This window comes from Pecten maximus, chromosome 13 (assembly GCF_902652985.1).
Source record: "Pecten maximus chromosome 13, xPecMax1.1, whole genome shotgun sequence".
NCBI classification, from domain to species: domain Eukaryota; kingdom Metazoa; phylum Mollusca; class Bivalvia; order Pectinida; family Pectinidae; genus Pecten; species Pecten maximus.
In genome coordinates, this window is record NC_047027.1 from 3,607,141 (window position 1) to 3,625,990 (window position 18,850).

The following is an 18,850-nucleotide window of genomic DNA, read 5'->3' on the forward strand; positions in this document are numbered from 1 at the left end:
ATGACAGATCACACGGATGGATCAAGTTTCGATATAGAGCTTCTAGACAACCAGCTCCAGATTAGGAAAAGATGCAGACCTCCAGTTTATCCGGAAATATCTACTGGATGGATCAGAACTGGACAAGGAGAAGCTAAGTACTACTGGTGGAATAGAAAAGTTGGTAAACTCAGATGATGTGTTTTATCATATCATTGCCATCAAGGTCAGGATTACACCCATGTATTTTACAGGGTGGTGTGTCTTTTTAGAGACAATCCAAACCTTAACCTAGGGTTTTACTGTCAAAATGGATTTTATCCCTACTTATTCCTCCATTTTGGAGGAACCAAACAGCAGTAGTACCCAGAGTGACTTCATCGCAACGCTTTTAGTGTGCAGAGTCAATTTATATAGGAATTTGATCAGGACTCGGAAGATCTTTATATTACCATTAGGCCTAAAATAAAAAATTAATTGTTTGCTGCTGCCGCCCTACCCCCAAAAAATGGTCCCGCTGGAATTATTTTTTTACGTTTTTTTCGGTCATTTTTTTTTTATAAACCGTCATTTCCGGATTCCGGATTTACCGGATTCGTTTCGGTTTTAGTTTTGACTCTTCGTCGCTCAAACGCTTTATAATAGCGAGTTGTTCAAGCGTGCAAAGCACCTTGCTGACGTTGTGGGCTCGGAGCCGCCATGGACGTCGCTACGCTAAAACGAAAGTTGGCTGCAGTCAGCAATGATTACGTATCGCTGTGCTGTAGTTTGGTGTATGAAGGAGAACCAGATATGCATAAACATAACAAGAACATTTGCATACTATGCTACAGGATTTGCCACAAGGAAAGACGTGTGTTGTCACTGCGCTGTTGATGGAGTACAGCGAGATGCCAACTTGCTCAAACAGTATCGTGTTGTTCTGCCTGTTTGTGCGGATTGTTTATTGGCAGGCAAAGACAGTGTGAAAAGGAATCCAATAAAAAATTGAAATATTCAGATAGGCAGGTAGCCCGTTCCGCCTGGCATGTTGCGGAGATGCAAACCTGGCAGATGCAGGCGAGGGGGCAGGAAGTTGAAACCCCATTCTAACGATTTTGTCTGACAGAGTCCTCGACTACAGACTCGCCTTTATATAGTACCACTCATGTCCACCCTGACCTGTCCTTTTGTTAATTTTGTATTAATGACAATTTGTCTGTTTATGAAATATTGTATAACAGATACATAGTAACATACACAGTATCAATACTTAGTAGGGGTGGGCAATATCTTGCACTTACAGTATTTTTCTTGCAATACTATATAGCAATGTGATTTTGAATTTTGTTCTAGTCATTTTAATGTTGTTTAAGTACAATTATTAACTAATTATTTAGAAATAATGTTATAGCAAAAGTATATCAGCCAAATTAAACTTGTTTGCTGTGATAATTTTTAGGGATAGATAGATACAGTTTGTCATTTTTAAATTTGTCATTGAAACTTGATTACCTGATGTTTTATTATATCTGTCCGTTTTCCTGTACATTTTTGTAACATGTTAAACCGACAAAATTTCTTAACATATCGCAATATGCCCCCAAATATTGCAAAATGAACATGGTATGCAATACCCACACTATCAAAAATCCATTCCAATTTCTCATATCGTGTCATTTTCAGTTTTGTTGTGTTTTAACATATTTTTATATTTTTGTGCAATACCCACACTATCAATATCTACTAGTCCAGATCTAAAAAAAATCCATTCCATCCAATGTCATTATTAACAATTTTCTCATATCGTGTCATTTTCAGTTTTGTTGTGTTTTAACATTTTAATGTTTTTGTATTTTTATATTTTTTGTGCAATACCCACACTATCAATATCTACTAGTCCAGATCTAAACAAGAGATCCCAGAGGGATCTTGGCGCCCACCATTGAATGATCTTTATAGGTTCCATGTCAGATTGATCTTTTCCCTACTTTTCCCTTCCTCTAAGTCTTACTTATCTGTGTAAATTCAGAAACAGCCCTCTAGTACTATTCAAACAAGGGGAACCTATATATAGAATTTAAGATTTAGCTATAATGGCTGTCTGTCGGCCATGTTGTTTTCGTATTGGTCCCAGTATGCAAAACTAGGCACTGAGGGGAACCTACATATGTAATTTGAAAAAGATCCCTTCAGTACTTTCACAGAAATAGCAATAACAAACTTCAATTGTCAAAATCCAAGATGGCTGCCTGTCAGCCATGTTGTTTTCTGATTAGTCTCAAAATGCAATATGCATAACTAGGCACTGAGGGGAACCTGCATATGTAATTTCAGAAAGATCCCTTCATTACTTTCTGAGAAATAGCGATAACAAATTTTAATTGTCAAAATCCAAGATGGCTGCCTGTCAGGAATTTTGTTTTCTGATTGGTCTCAAAATGCAATATGCATAAGTAGGCACCAAGGGGAACGTGCATATGAAATTTCAGAAAGATCCCTTCATTACTTTCACAGAAATAGCGATAACAAACTTTAATTGTCAGAATCCAAGATGGCTGCCTGTCGGCCATGTTGTTTTCTAATTAGTCTCAAAATGCAATATGCATAACCAGGAACAAAGAGGAACCTGCATATGAAATTTGAGAAAGATCCCTTCAGTACTTTCACAGAAATAGCGATAACAAACTTCAATTGTCAAAATCCAAGATGGCTGCCTGTCGGCCATTTTGTTTTCCGATTGGTCCCAAAATGCAATATGCATAACTAGGCACCAAAGGGAACATATATATGAAATTTGAGAAAGATCCCTTCAGTACTTCCTCAGAAATAGCGATAACAAACTCAAATTGTCAAAATCCAAGATGGCTGCCTGTCAGCCATGTTGTTTTCTGATTAGTCTCAAAATGCAATATGCATAACTAGGCACTGAGGGGAACCTGCATATGTAATTTCAGAAAGATCCCTTCATTACTTTCTGAGAAATAGCGATAACAAATTTTAATTGTCAAAATCCAAGATGGCTGCCTGTCAGCAATTTTGTTTTCTGATTGGTCTCAAAATGCAATATGCATAAGTAGGCACCAAGGGGAACCTCCATATGAAATTTGAGAAAGATCCCTTCAGTTCTTTCACAGAAAAAGCGATAACAAATTTCAATTGTCAAAATCCAAGATGGCTGCCTGTCGGCCATGTTGTTTTCCGATTGGTCTCAAAATGCAATATGCATAACTAGGCACTGAGGGGAACGTGCATATGAAATTTCAGAAAGATCCCTTCATTACTTTCACAGAAATAGCGATAACAAACTTTAATTGTCAGAATCCAATATGGCTGCCTGTCGGCCATGTTGTTTTCTAATTAGTCTCAAAATGCAATATGCATAACCAGGAACAAAGAGGAACCTGCATATGAAATTTGAGAAAGATCCCTTCAGTACTTTCACAGAAATAGCGATAACAAACTTCAATTGTCAAAATCCAAGATGGCTGCCTGTCGGCCATTTTGTTTTCCGATTGGTCCCAAAATGCAATATGCATAACTAGGCACCAAAGGGAACCTATATATGAAATTTGAGAAAGATCCCTTCAGTACTTCCTCAGAAATAGCGATAACAAACTCAAATTGTCAAAATCCAAGATGGCTGCCTGTCGGCCATGTTGTTTTCCGATTGGTCCCAAAATGCAATATGCATAACTAGGCACCAAAGGGAACCTATATATGAAATTTGAGAAAGATCCCTTCAGTACTTCCTCAGAAATAGCGATAACAAACTCCAAATGTCAAAATCCAAGATGGCTGCCTGTCGGCCATTTGTTTTCTGATCGGTCCCAAAATGCAATATGCATAACTAGGCACCAAGGGGAACCTACATATGAAATTTGAGAAAGATCTCTTCAATACTTTCTCAGAAATAGAGATAACAAACTTCAATTGTCAAAATCCAAGATGGCTGCCTGTCGGCCATGTTGTTTTCCGATCGGTCCCAAAATGCAATATGCACAACTAGGCACCAAGGGGAACCTACATATGAAATTTGAGAAAGATCCCATCAGTACTTTCTCAGAAATAGCGATAACAAGCATTGTTTACGGACGGAGGGACGGACGGAGGGACGGACCACGGACCACGGACGCAGGGCGATTTGAATAGCCCACCATCTGATGATGGTGGGCTAAAAAAAATCCATTCCATCCAATGTCATTATTAACAATTTTCTCATATCGTCTCAACTTCAGTTTTGTTGTGTTTTAACATATTTTTGTGTTCAATGAGATTTCAATTTATTAATTCAAGTGTTAAATAAAATTGTTCAATTATTTAAGTTATATATATATGTGTGTGTTATTATTTAAACACTAGCTGGAACCCCCAGGTTGCTTGAACATCCTGGCTAAATGATTCATATGATATATGGTACATGTACATTTGAAAAATACATCATATCTGACACTCACCATGCATATATATGTTACAAAGCCAGCTAGCATTAAGCAGAGGATGTCAGATTAAGAACCAAAGGGTGCATTGTTAAAGATAAGTGGCAATACAGTGCGCATGCAGTAACCAATCTACCAAGAAAAACATCCAGGGTAAATATAACACATAGACAATCAAGTTTTCAAGTTTTTATTCAAACTTTAGGCATTAAGCCCATCAGTACAATCGGGACAATAAATTTGTACCTTTAACACACTACACTACATGTCCACATGATGTTTCAGTTGTTTTGTAATATTTCACAAAATTATGCTATAAAATGTCTCAACTTAAAAAAAAAAAAAAATACCTACCTACCCACTCCTAGAAGGGGTGGGTAGGCAACAGCAAACAAAGAATTTTTTAATGATGGCCTTACGAAGCCTCCGACCATCAAGGACTTTCATTATAAAGTTGGGAGGAATGTAGTGTCTCGGGCCGAGTTGACCAGATTGTTTACGCCGCCGGAAGTGCGTGACGGTCAACTGGCCCGTGTCAGGTAAAGATCAACCCCGTGAACCGTGTAAGCGTCTCTTCACACCTGGTCGGCCGCGGGACCAGACGTGTGTTAGACGTCCTCTGTTTTTAACGGAGCCAGTATTCGCTACGTAAGTAGTGCCAGTTTCCTTAGTGCTCCGGGCTTTTAGCTAGGACACTAAGCCAGTATATCCTATTGGACATGTATTCGACTGCTATATCATCACCTTATCCTGACCTGTTCAGCGACCCGTGGTGATATACAGTGACTTCCATAGTGAACCATCCACGTGCTCTATAGCGAGGTAACTTAGCTTGTAGTAAGACAGCAACGTTACTTTAGAACAGACCGTTTTTTCAACGTTAGACCTTTTATCACTATGTTAAAATCTACCTTTCAGGTGTATAATCATGAACTCAGCTTTGATGAGGGCACATGTCCCTTCAAAGGTAGAGTGAAATTTCGGGTTTATAGTCCGATGAAATTTAATAAATTTGGCATAAAGTTATACCAAGTTTGTGAGGCTGGAAGTGGCTATTGTGTCGGTTTCCATATATATGATGGAACAGAGGGTGGTGCCGCATATGCTGAGGTATTAGACCTTGGCAATGAGGAGTTATCTACCACTACAAAAGTGATTTGGTTTGTTTTATTTTGTTTAACGTCCTATTAACAGCGAGGTGGTCTGTTAGAAAAAGGTCACAAAGTTTATTTAGATAATTATTACAACAGTAGTACTATGCAGTGTGCAGCCGTAGACATTGTTGGTCCCTGACATAGAAGTAGAAATAGGAACGGATACATTATTGTATCTGGGGACTATTATACCAAATGGAGAGAAGCCTTTGCTGTTCCAAATCACCAGGCCCTTACAGTAGGAGATAAGTTGGTCACAGAAGTGTTTTTTTTTAGGTAAGGTTGTCCTTTACAGCTACACAATGACATGGGTCGAGAATTTGAGTTATATACGCTGTGCCGAAATGGTTTGCTTTAGATGCAATTAGTGACGAAATGTTTTGCTTAGACGACATCGCCAAATAGTCAATTCGCCCTGAAAGTGAAATACTCATATCGGAGGTCATCAGAACGTGACCCTTGATGGGATGTTGTTAGATGATCATGTAATGTAGTGGGAATGACCATCTAGATTTTAATTAGATTGATAAAATATCATTGTCAATGACAAGATCTTTGTATTGGTCATCTATGATTATGGCAGGGTCTGTTTTGCCCTTACCGACAAACATACCTTCTATTCTGTCACTGCCCTGCAGGTAGGACTTAAGAAATGTACCTGCTGCCCCCATTGCATGATCGTAAGAGGCGACTAAACTTGGGATCTTATCTTTGTTCTTTCTTGATAACTTTCTTCTTCCTAATGTCTCCCTTGACAATGCTTCATTTTTGGCCTTTGGTTGAGCGTTCGCTGCTGTGAGGAAGGTTTTGGGTTCTGTCCCCTAGTCGAGACATACAAGAGTCTTTAAAAATGGTAGTTGCTACTCCTGCGTAGCGCTCAGCATATTTGTAGTGGGACGACTGGTTGGCCCGGTGTCAGTATAATGTGACCGGGTGGGGTGTGCTGCTTGTTGTCTTCGACAGTATGCTTCAGTGAGATAGCACTTTAAATCGGCAAAAGTTCCGCGGCCTATCACAAGGAGACTTAACACGAACATACCGCAGCCTCCCAGGACACTCATATGCACTCACCACACACATACATGTCGCACGCACGGGAGGCCGTCCTTAAATGACCTTAGCTGTTAATAGGACGTTAAACAAAAGAAACCAAACTATTCTGCCATCCATTTCTGTCTCTGGAACTTAGATTTGCTGAAGACAAGAAGAATCAACAATATCAATAACTGTTGAATATTTGCAAAGTATTTGTCATAGAACGTGAGAGAAAAAAATGTAAGTTACTTGTTTTATCAAAGGAATCAAATTAATTTTAAGTTGGATAGTGCGATGTATATCCAATCATAATTAATTAAAGCTTATTGTAGCGGGACACCAGGATAGCACAAGATCATGGGCTCCATGCTAGCATGAGTGTATTGAAATGGGTTTTCCAAAGTCATAATAACACATGATAATGTTACTATTCACAAAACCCAATTCACATTTAGATAGTAGAGCATATTTCTCCACCAATTTACACAAATATTAGTGATGAACAGATATCGAAGTTTGTAAATTAAGAGTACACATAACTGTGACTTAGGTCCCTTACAGTATTCCTAGTTAGTGGACTTACTGTTATGACGGTGTTTCTGGTGGAGTTGAGATGGGGTTTCTTGTCCCATTCGCCAGTCAAGCACTGGCTGACATCCACATACTGTCCCAAGCAAATCAAAGTTTTTTCAAATGCAAGATCAAATTTATCAAATTGTTCGTTGTTGCAGGTTGGTTGGGAGATACAACTCCATCAAACATTTGGAGGCTGTAGGCAGGCTACCAGCAAGGTCGGTGAAGTCGACAGATGGGGTTTTGACGAAGCCGAGTGATGGTTCATCATCTGCTCCAGTAACGAACTGTAGAATTGATTCCAGATTAATGCCTTCTCTTCTTCCAGCTGTACAGTTATCATCATTTTTAGATGTTTTTGTATATTAAGCTAAAAATATTAAAGAAAATCTTGATTTTAAATGGTGCACGTGTCTATACTCGCAACAAAAGGTGCAGATGGCCTTTTACTTGTAAAAAAGTAGTAATGAAAGAAAGAAGTAACGCAAAACGAATGTCAGCATTAGCAATAGGTTCAGTCCCCGGTGAAAACTTAAATAACGTTTGTGTATCACGCGTGAATAACATGATTGTTTTGGGAATTGGCTGGAACTCTCACGCAACTGATTCCCAGTTGTGATCACTAATGTCCTCGAGGGCGAGTGTTATATGTCATTGCTGACTGCCTGTGAGAGGAAATAGTTTAACAACGAGGACAAGCGTGTTGAGTGCCCTGCAGGTAGGGCGTAAGAATTGTACCTGCTGCCCCCATTGTTCTTTAAAAATGGGAGTTGCTACTCCTGCTTAGCGCTCGGCATATTTGGAGTGGGACGACTGGTTCGCCCGTTGTCAGTATAATGTGACCGGGTGGGGTGTGCTGCTGGGTGTCTTCGGCAGTATGCTTCAGTGAGATAGCACTTTAAATCGGCAAAATTTCCGGCTTATCACAAGGAGACTTAACACGAACATACTGCAGCCTTCCAAAACACACATGCGCACTCAACACACGCATACATGTCGCAAGCACGGGAGGCCGTCCTTAAATGACCTTAGATGTCAATAGGACGTTAAACAAAAGAAACCATGCCCCCATTGCATGATCGTAAGAGGCGACTAAACTTGGGATCTTATCTTTTCTCTTCTTCCTGAACAACTTTCATCTTCCTAATGTCTCCCTTGACAATGCCTCACTTTTGGCCTTTAGTTGAGCGTTCGCCCCTGTGAGGAAGGCTTTGGGTTCTGCCCCCTGGCCGAGACATACCAGAGTCTTTAAAAATGGTAGTTGCTGCTCCTGCTTAGCGCTCAGCAAATTAGAAGTGGGACGACTGGTTCGCCCGTTGTCAGTATAATGTGACCGGGTGGGGTGTGCTGCTGGGTGTCTTCGGCAGTATGCTTCAGTGAGGTAGCACTATAAATCGGCAAAAGTTCCGGCCTATCACAAGGAGACTTAACACGAACATACCGCAGCCTCCCAAAACACACATACGCACTCACCACAAACATGCATATCGCACGCACGGGAAGCCGTCCTTGAATGACCTTGGCTGTCAATAGGACTTTAATCATAATAAACCAAACAAAACCAAAGTCTGATGTCACAACGATCTCACAAGGGCTGAAACATCGGTGAAAAATTACTCTTATCTGCCAGCAGTGACGTCAGGGTATTCTGGTGATGTAGGACAAGCATTACTGACGTCAGAATAGGTTTTGGTGACGTAGTTGTGACCTCACAAGACTCCGGTATAATATCAAGGGATGACACATCGGTGAAAAATAACTCATATCTGCCAGCGGTGAAGCAGGACAAGCATTACTGACGTCAGAATAGGTCTTAAGGGCGGGGCCAAAGGGGGTCAATTTGGCTAAATTGATATCATCGACTTCTCCTCGGGAACTAAGCAATGGATATTGCTCATATTTGCCCGGTAGCATCCCCTTGGGTTAGGGATGTAAAATTGTACAAATGGTGGGGCGGGGCCAAACGTGGTCAATTTGGCTAAATTGATATGAACAACTTCTTCTCTGTAACAAAACAATGGATATTGCTCATATTTGCCTGGTAACATCCCCTTGGGGGTATGGATGTGAAATTGTACAAATGGTGGGGCTGACCCCCCAGGGGGCTGAGGGGCGGGGCCAAACGGTCAATTTGGCTAAATTGATATAAACAACTTCTTCTCTGAAACTAAGCAATAGATATCACGCATATTCGCCTGGTAGCATCTACTTGGGGAAGGGATTCAAAATTGTACAAATGTTGGGGCTGAGGGGCGGGGCCAAACAGGGTCAATTTGGCTAAATTGATATAAACAATTTCTCCCCTGAAACTAAGCAATGGATATTGCTCATATTCGCCTGGAAACATCCCCTTGGGGTATGGATTCAAAATTGTACAAATAGTGGGGCTGACCCCCTAGGGGGCTGAGGGGCGGGGCCAAACAGGGTCAATTTGGCTAAATTGTGTGGAGTGTGCTGCTGGGTGTCTTCGGCAGTATGCTTCAGTGAGGTAGCACTCTAAATCGGCAAAAGTTCCGGCCTATCACAAGGAGACTTAACACAAACATACCGCAGCCTCCCAAAACACATACGCACTCATCACACGCATACATGTCGCACGCACGGGAGGCCGTCCTTAAATGACCTTAGCTGTTAATAGGACGTTAAACAAAATAAACCAAACCAAACCAAACTTCTCTGAAACTGAGCAATGTATATCACTCATATTCGCCTGGTAGCACCCCCTTGGGGTAAGGATTCAAAATTGTACAAATGGTGGGTCATATAAAATGCTTATGATATATTGACATAGCAATACCAGTGGCAAATGTAGTTAAGCATCATTCTTGTTTCATATCTCGTGAAACCAGGTGAGCGATACAGGCCATCTGGGCCTCTTGTTGAGTTATAGCCCGGAAACAAAAGGAAACAGTAATTTGATATTGTTGATTAAGTTTCCATGGTGACAGAAAAAATACCGAAAATGGAAGGTCCGCAATAGCAAAAGGCACAACTAGGGCACTGGTCTGATATATACAGAAAGTTTCAAGGAGCTGCGATGAACGGTTATGGAGTTATAGCCCGGAAATAAAAGGAAACAGTAATTTGGTATTTTTTATTAAGTTTCCATGTTGACAGAAAAAATACCGAAAATGGAAGGTCCTCAATAGCAAAAGGCACAACTAGGGCACTAGCCTGATATATACAGACATTTTCAAGGAGCTGCGTCAAATGGTTTTGGAGTTATAGCCTTGAAACAAAAGGAAATAGTAATTCGGTATTTTTGAATAAGTTTCCATGGTGACAGAAAAAATACCGAAATGGAAGGTCCTCAATAGCAAAAGGCACAACTAGGGCACTAGTCTGATATATACAGAACGTTTCAAGGAGCTGCGTTGAATGGTTATGGAGATAAAGCCCGGAAAAGAATCTCGGACGGACGGAGCCCAATTTAATATACCCCGCAAACGCGTTTCGCGGGGGATAAATATAAATTCTTTTCAGTTTAACACAACTTTAGATGATTCTAAAACCTACATGTACCGAGTCTCAAGAAAAATGTCGAAAATGATATCTATAAAATGATCTTTTGACATCTGATGCAACTTATTATATATCACCTTCAGTCAGTTATACAATATGTTAATATTACTCATCTCTTTTTTCTTTATTTTTATTATAAAAAAAATCACAAACAACTAATTATATTGTGGTCAATGTGCCGCCGCGGCTTCCGTAGTAGTCTCGCGATTATCTCCCTTTGAAGAACTCTCAATATTGACAATGTTGTTTACTACGGTTGATGCATACTTCGTGTAAAGAAAAAGATGTTTTATGTAACTTGCAGCCACCACGGTGTAAGTACTTTCAGTTATCAGAACTTATATAAGTAATATAAGTGGTTTTTGTTCATTTATGACTGTTATTTCTTACAAAATACGATTATTTCAACAGTTGTGAAACTTCTGCGCTCGTACCACGTGGTGTCACTATACGATGTGCAGACGGAGCTATGACTCTCAGTTGTGAACTTTTAATAACAATGCTGCTATTTGAATTGAAGATTTATTGTTGCCAATCATTGTTGAACATTGAAACCACGACATTTATTAAGATTTATGGAATTTTCGTGATCGAAGGAATCGTCAGTTTGTCAAAATTTTCAATGTATGGAAGCTCATAGTTACCATATAACTGACAATGCTAAAATTGCTATACATGTAAATTCAATTTTTTACGCGTATTCTTACGTTTCTTTGTTTCTGTTTATTACAGACTTTTACCATTTTTTCAACACCTTTCAACACCAAAACACTACAACTATATGTAAAACAAACTAGTTGGAAATAAAGGATGTTGTACGAGGTAAACTGGCTGTACATTGTTTATGGGACAGCACAGTAAAAGTACCCAATCGGCTGAAGTTGAGATCCAGCTACGATTTCAACAGGCAACGGGACAACGTCTACGTCAAGGACACAGACATCGGTCTACGCCTACACGAATTCATACAGCTTGGACGACCACACAGACAACACACATCAAGTAACGGAGCTCAGTGAGGCAACACACACCAGTCAGCCTAGGGTAAGGACGTTAACTCCCAAGGCTAAGGAACTGTACGAGGATGCAGTCCAAAGTCACAACAAATTTTATGAGGATATGTGGATAGAATTAGATTCCCATCTTCGACGTGTAAAAGGTGAAGGTAGGAAATTAGATCTCGATTCCCTGATCGACCTTGAGAGAAACATACGGGAATGTACTGGTAGCCTTGATAAACTCCAATCCAGTTTCTTCGATTATCTGAAACGCAAAAACACAGAAGAGAGCCTTGAACTAGTCATAGATCAATCTATTAAGGAATTAGGCACGTGTATGGAGCGGGCAGAGAAGCAAAAGTCAATTGAGCCTGCATTATCTTCGAGACAATCCAGTGCTGGGTCTAGTTCGAAAAATTCAAGTGTGATTTCTGTCATCGCTAGAAAAAAGGCAAAGGCTGAGGCACAGAAGGCACGCCTGCAATATGCTGAACAAGAGGCGGCCCTAAAGAAGAGACAGGCAAGGCTTGAACTGGAAAGTGCTCGAGCTAGCGCAGCAGCCAAACTGGAGAAAGCCGACCTAGAAGCCGATCTTGACCTACTTACACAAAAGAAGGAGGTCGCTGCTGCGGAAGCGGAAGCGGAAGCCCTTGAGGACTCGGAGGAGTTTAACCTAACTCATAACCACGATAGGATAAAGGCTATTCCGAAATTTGACACGCAGCAACGAACAAGAGCCTATGTCGAAGAAACAGTATTTCATGATCATAGTGCTGAACTCCCGGTGACAGCAGACCCACACTTGCATTTACCTATGAATCCAAATGCACCTGTTTTTACTACGGCAACCAATACGGACACAGGTATAGCTATGGACCTCACCCGTTTTCTGTTGAAGAAGGATCTTCTTCTCTCAAGGTTAACAAATTTTGATGACAGACCAGAGTCATACCAAACCTGGAAATCAAGCTTTAAGTCAATCATGGCAGATCTTAACGTCACCCCAAGAGATGAGATGGATTTGCTTGAGAAATGGTGTGGACCCGAATCTAAACGACATGTCGTAAGTCTCAAAGCTTCAAACTTCGGATTCCCAGAAAGAGGACTTTTGAGAGTATGGGAGCGTCTTGACGAACGGTTTGGGGCACCAGAGATGATAGAAGCTTCACTTAGACAGAGGTTAGCGAGCTTTCCTAAGCTTACACCAAGAGACACCAAGAAACTGTTTGATCTATCAGATTTAGCATCCGAAATTGAATCACTCAAGGAGGATAGCCAATATAAGTCTCTTTTAGGATACTTCGACTCATCGACAGGAGTCTCGCCAATTGTGTCCAAACTTCCACATAACCTACAAGAGAGATGGACCAATGCTGCAATAAAGTTTACAAAAACACACCATGTCGCATTTCCTCCATTCAGTTTCTTCTCTGAATTTTTGAGAGATCTAAGTAAAGTGAAAAACAATCCAAGTAAAGTGAAAAACAATCCCAGTTTCACATATGACCAACCTAATGGAAGCAAGAATGATAAGACTGTACAAAGGAATCCTCAAGAGAGAAAGAACATCTCAGTCAGGAAAACCAACGCTGATAGCATACAAAACAGTGACAGAAACAGAAAGATTTGTTTTCTACACAACGTTAGTTCCCACACTCTCAACAAATGTAGGGCCTTCCTTACCATGTCGATGGAGGAGAGGAAGAAGTTGTTGCGGGATAAGAAGGTCTGCTTCCGGTGTTGTGAATCGACGTCACACATCAGTCGCAACTGTGATGTGAAACAACCTTGTAGCGAATGTAATAGTGAAAGGCACTGCACAGCACTCCACCTTGAGCATCAGTCAAATTCAGGCTCCTTAGAGTACGGCGAGGAGCCTGCATCACTGGTATCTAAATCTCCTGTCCAAGTTAACTGCACGCAGATCTGTGGCAATAAGTTCAAAGGGAAATCATGTGCCAAAATTGTTCTTGTTGACGCGTTCCATCAAGACCGACCCACAGACCGCATAAGACTTTATGCTATGATTGACGACCAGAGCAATATGTCACTGGCCAAATCACAATTATTTGACCAACTTGACATTAAAGGAAAACAACACAACTACGTGTTATCTTCGGTGTCCGGGGTTTCGAAGACCACAGGCAGAAACTCGACTAAGGTTATCGTTGAACCTGTAGACAGGTCTATAAGTCTTGACATTCCCATCCTGTTAGAATGTGACCGCGTCCCTGAAATTCGCGATGAAATACCTACTCCTGAGGTAGCCGAAAACTACGCCCATCTCAGAGACGTTGCCAAGTGTATTCCTCCTATTGACAACACTGCTCACATTTTGATGCTTATTGGAAGGGACGTAATTAGAGCTCATCATGTTTTGGACCAGAGAATAGGACCATCAAACACGCCATATGCCCAGAAACTCCCTCTCGGTTGGGTCATAATCGGAGAGACTTGCTTAGGAAGGACTCACATTCCAGAACTAGTAAATGTTTGTAAAACCAATTTCCTAGCAGATGGCCGACCATCACTCTTCAAACCCTGTCCGAACGAATTTGAGTGCATCTACGATGCGAACAGGTCCTTAAAGGAGCTTGATGTATTAGGAAAACATGTGTTCCATCGTACAAAAGAGGATGAGAAAGTCAGTATGTCACAGGAAGACCGAAGGTTTCTCGGCATCATGAAAGAAGAGCTTGTGGAAGGTAATGATGGTAAATGGATAGCTCCACTGCCATTCCGCGATCCACGACCAAGATTGACTAACAACCGAACACAAGCTGTTAAACGAGCAAGAACCCTGGATACCAGTCTGCGAAAGAACCCCGTGAAGCGACAGCACTTCGTAGACTTAATGGAAAAGATATTCAGTAGTGGCCACGCCGAGTTAGCGCCGGCGCTTAAGGACAGCGAAGAATGTTGGTATTTACCAATTTTCGGTGTATACCACCCGCGGAAACCGGAGCAACTTAGAGCAGTGTTTGACTCCTCGGCAAGGCACAATGGAGTTTCATTGAACGATGTCCTCATGTCTGGTCCAGACCTTGCAAATAGCTTGCTTGGAGTACTGATGCGGTTCCGAAGGGAGTCGGTGGCTATAGTAGGAGACATTGAGCAAATGTTTTATTGCTTTCAAGTAAGGGAAGACCACAGGAACTACTTAAGGTTCTTATGGTACAAGGACAACAATCCGGAAAATGAGTTGGTGGAATATCGCATGTGCGTCCACGTCTTCGGAAACAGTCCTTCTCCTGCCATTGCCACCTTAGGACTTCGAAAGTCAGCCGAAGGAAATGATGATGACGTTTCCGACTTTGTCACTAATGACTTCTACGTGGATGACGGGCTTACCTCATTACCAACTGTCGACGAAGCTGTTGACCTTATGAAAAGAACACAGCATGCACTTCACCAAGGAGGGAAACTACGCTTACACAAAATTGCCTCTAATAGGGATGAAGTTATGAACTCTTTTCCTGCAGACGACCTTGCAAAAGGTGTTAAGGATCTCGATTTAGGATGTGAACCACTGCCTATTCAGTGTAGCTTGGGAGTCAGTTGGAGTTTGGAAACCGACTCGTTTCTTTATCAAGTCTCAACAGAAGCTAAACCATACACGCGCAGGGGCATACTGTCAACTGTCAACGGGATCTTCGACCCGTTAGGATTTTTGGCTCCAGTAGTAATCGATGGGAAACACTTTTTGAGATCTCTTATTCATGGAACCAAAGATTGGGATGAACCTCTCCCCGCAGAACATCGCATACAATGGGAACTCTGGAGAGACTCTCTTGAACACCTACAACATGTTCGTATACCTCGGACCTACGCACAGTTTTCATTCAAACTATCTATTGACAGTACCGTCCATGTCTTCTCTGATGCCTCCGAGAAAGCTATCGCTGCAGTAAGTTATCTACATACAAAGGATGGAAACGGAAAACAAGATATTGGATTCATTCTTGGCAAGGCTAAGGTAGCCCCCCTCCATGGCCATACGATACCGAGACTGGAATTGTGTGCTGCAGTATTGGCCGTGGACATAGCAGAGACAGTATCTGACCACTTACATATCCCTCTTGAGAAATTTCGATTCCACACCGATAGCAAAGTTGTACTTGGTTACATATACAACAAAACAAGGAGGTTTTATACATATGTAGCCAATAGGGTAGAACGCATTATACACGTGACGGACGCAGATCAATGGTCGTATGTGCAAACAGATAGAAATCCAGCAGATGAAGGGACAAGATCAGTACCCGCCCAGGCTATTCAAGACAGCATGTGGCTCAATGGACCTACTCGTCTTACTACGATTAATGATATGACATCAGAGCATGTGTTTGATCTACATGAACCAGAAGATGACAAAGAGGTAAGGCCCCAGGTTCAAAGTCTAAAGACAGACGTCAAACAGTCACCACTTGGTTCTCATCGCTTCGCAAGATTTTCTACTTGGAGGACCCTTATCAGGGCTATTATGACACTGACGCATGTTGCACAGTCCATTGTCAGCAAGTCCGAGTGTAGGGGTTGGCATATTTGCAGTAAGGACAGAAGTGTTGCTGCTTACCACAAAGCCGAACAATTCGTGGTTAAGGAGGTGCAAAAAGAGGCATATCCGGAAGAACTAGACAGTCTCGAACGCGATCAACTTCTTCCAAACGGAAGTTCGATTCTGTCACTGAACGCATTTTTGGATCAGGATGGAATTCTACGAGTAGGCGGACGCCTAAATCAAAGCCATGTTCAACAGAATGAAATGAATCCAATCATCATCCCTGGGAAGCATCATGTCGCATTACTTCTCGTGAGACTATTTCATGAACAGGTTAAACACCAAGGGCGAAATTTCACAGAAGGAGCCGTGAGGACAGCCGGATATTGGATAACGGGCTGTAAGCGCTTGGTATCAACGGTCTTGCATGCGTGCGTGAAATGTCGTAAACTTCGAGGGAAATTGGAGCACCAATTGATGGCAGACATACCTTCCGACCGACTTCAACCTGGCCCACCATTCACCAACGTCGGTGTGGACACTTTCGGTCCATGGCAGATTGTTAGCAGGCGTACTCGTGGTGGTTCAGCCCAAGCAAAACGCTGGGCAATTATGTTCACATGCCTCACCACCAGGGGTATCCACATAGAGGTGGTAGAAGATCTGAGTTCGTCGTCTTTTATTAATGCCTTCAGAAGGTTTACCGCTGTGAGGGGCCATGTAAAACAGATCCGATCAGATCGTGGCACTAATTTCATTGGCGCGGTGGATGATCTGCAGATTAACGCCTTTAAGGTTGAGGAAGAAGCAGTGAAGACATTCCTATACGACCGCGGAACTACCTGGCTTTTCAACCCACCGCACGCACCACATATGGGCGGGGCTTGGGAAAGGATGATAGGTGTCTCACGTCGCGTTCTTGAGTCAATGCTGACAACAGTGATGGACACTAATTTGACTCACGAAGTACTCGTTACCTTCCTAGCTGAGGTTTGCGCGATCGTTAACGCCAGGCCACTAGTACCCGTGTCTTCAGATCCGGAGGATCCATTTCCAATCAGTCCGGCTACACTTCTGACACAGAAACCAGACACCATCATCGAACCATTTGTGCCTCTTGATAATTCTAGTTTGCACAAGGCGCAGTGGAAAAGAGTGAAGGTTCTAGCCGACACATTTTGGAAGCGCTGGAGAGCCCAATACCTCCATACTCTACAACCTCGACGGAAATGGAATGACAAGCGCAAGAATATCGCGATAGGGGATATCGTGCTACTTAGGGACAAGGAGGTATCAAGGAACAACTGGCCATTGGGTTATGTCGCAAGGGTCTTCCCAAGCAATGACGGTTTAGTTCGAACGGCAGAGGTCAAGATTACTTCCGGACAAGGAAAGCCTGTGTTATATGTACGACCGATCAACGAACTGATCTTACTTCTTGGAGACAACAAAGGCTGAATGTGACATAGAAAATGTATTATGTGGTACTCGGTAGTGTTGTCTAGTGACATCAGGCGAGGAGTGTGCCGCCGCGGCTTCCGTAGTAGTCTCGCGATTATCTCCCTTTGAAGAACTCTCAATATTGACAATGTTGTTTACTACGGTTGATGCATACTTCGTGTAAAGAAAAAGATGTTTTATGTAACTTGCAGCCACCACGGTGTAAGTACTTTCAGTTATCAGAACTTATATAAGTAATATAAGTGGTTTTTGTTCATTTATGACTGTTATTTCTTACAAAATACGATTATTTCAACAGTTGTGAAACTTCTGCGCTCGTACCACGTGGTGTCACTATACGATGTGCAGACGGAGCTATGACTCTCAGTTGTGAACTTTTAATAACAATGCTGGTATTTGAATTGAAGATTTATTGTTGCCAATCATTGTTGAACATTGAAACCACGACATTTATTAAGATTTATGGAATTTTCGTGATCGAAGGAATCGTCAGTTTGTCAAAATTTTCAATGTATGGAAGCTCATAGTTACCATATAACTGACAATGCTAAAATTGCTATACATGTAAATTCAATTTTTTACGCGTATTCTTACGTTTCTTTGTTTCTGTTTATTACAGACTTTTACCATTTTTTCAACACCTTTCAACACCAAAACACTACAACTATATGTAAAACAAACTAGTTGGAAATAAAGGATGTTGTACGAGGTAAACTGGCTGTACATTGTTTATGGGACAGCACAGTCAACCATTACTCAGTTTGCATGTATTACATTTGTTATTCAAAGAACTATAATTGCCACTTTGAAACACATCAGTGGTTGAATACAATAGCAACGCATACTTCACTACTTGCCTGAGCTTCTTTTCCTTTGCAGGTGGTGGTTTTGGAGGTCTCTGCTTTTCCAGAGATAGTGTGGACCATGAAGCAAGTTCCCTTCGGAAGGAAACAGAGGTAGCATCCATAACAAAACTGTTTGGATTGTCCCCACAATCTGGACAGAAAAATCCTTCGTCAAAACTGATGTCAAGCAACTCAATGAAGGAGTACCATGCCTATTTAAAATTGGCATATGTAAACTTCTGACCAAATAGCTTATCCCCATAATCCTCCATGTATTCCTTCAATACTTGATATTCTGTGTAGAGTGTTGATCTGTATACAAGAACAAACAAACTATCAGCTATAAATTGCAAGATGCTCAACT

The 18,850-nt window shown here is 41.5% G+C and overlaps 1 protein-coding gene across 1 annotated transcript; it reads left to right on the forward strand.

Moving 5' to 3' along the window:
• On the forward strand, window positions 1-17,638 carry LOC117340352. Its single transcript, XM_033902114.1, has 5 exons — window positions 1-163; window positions 813-907; window positions 5,316-5,557; window positions 7,318-7,448; window positions 11,589-17,638. Exons 1-5 carry the CDS (start codon window positions 1-3, stop codon window positions 17,636-17,638), a joined length of 6,681 nt encoding a protein of 2,226 aa, XP_033758005.1.
• The last annotated feature ends 1,212 nt before the right edge of the window (window positions 17,639-18,850 follow it).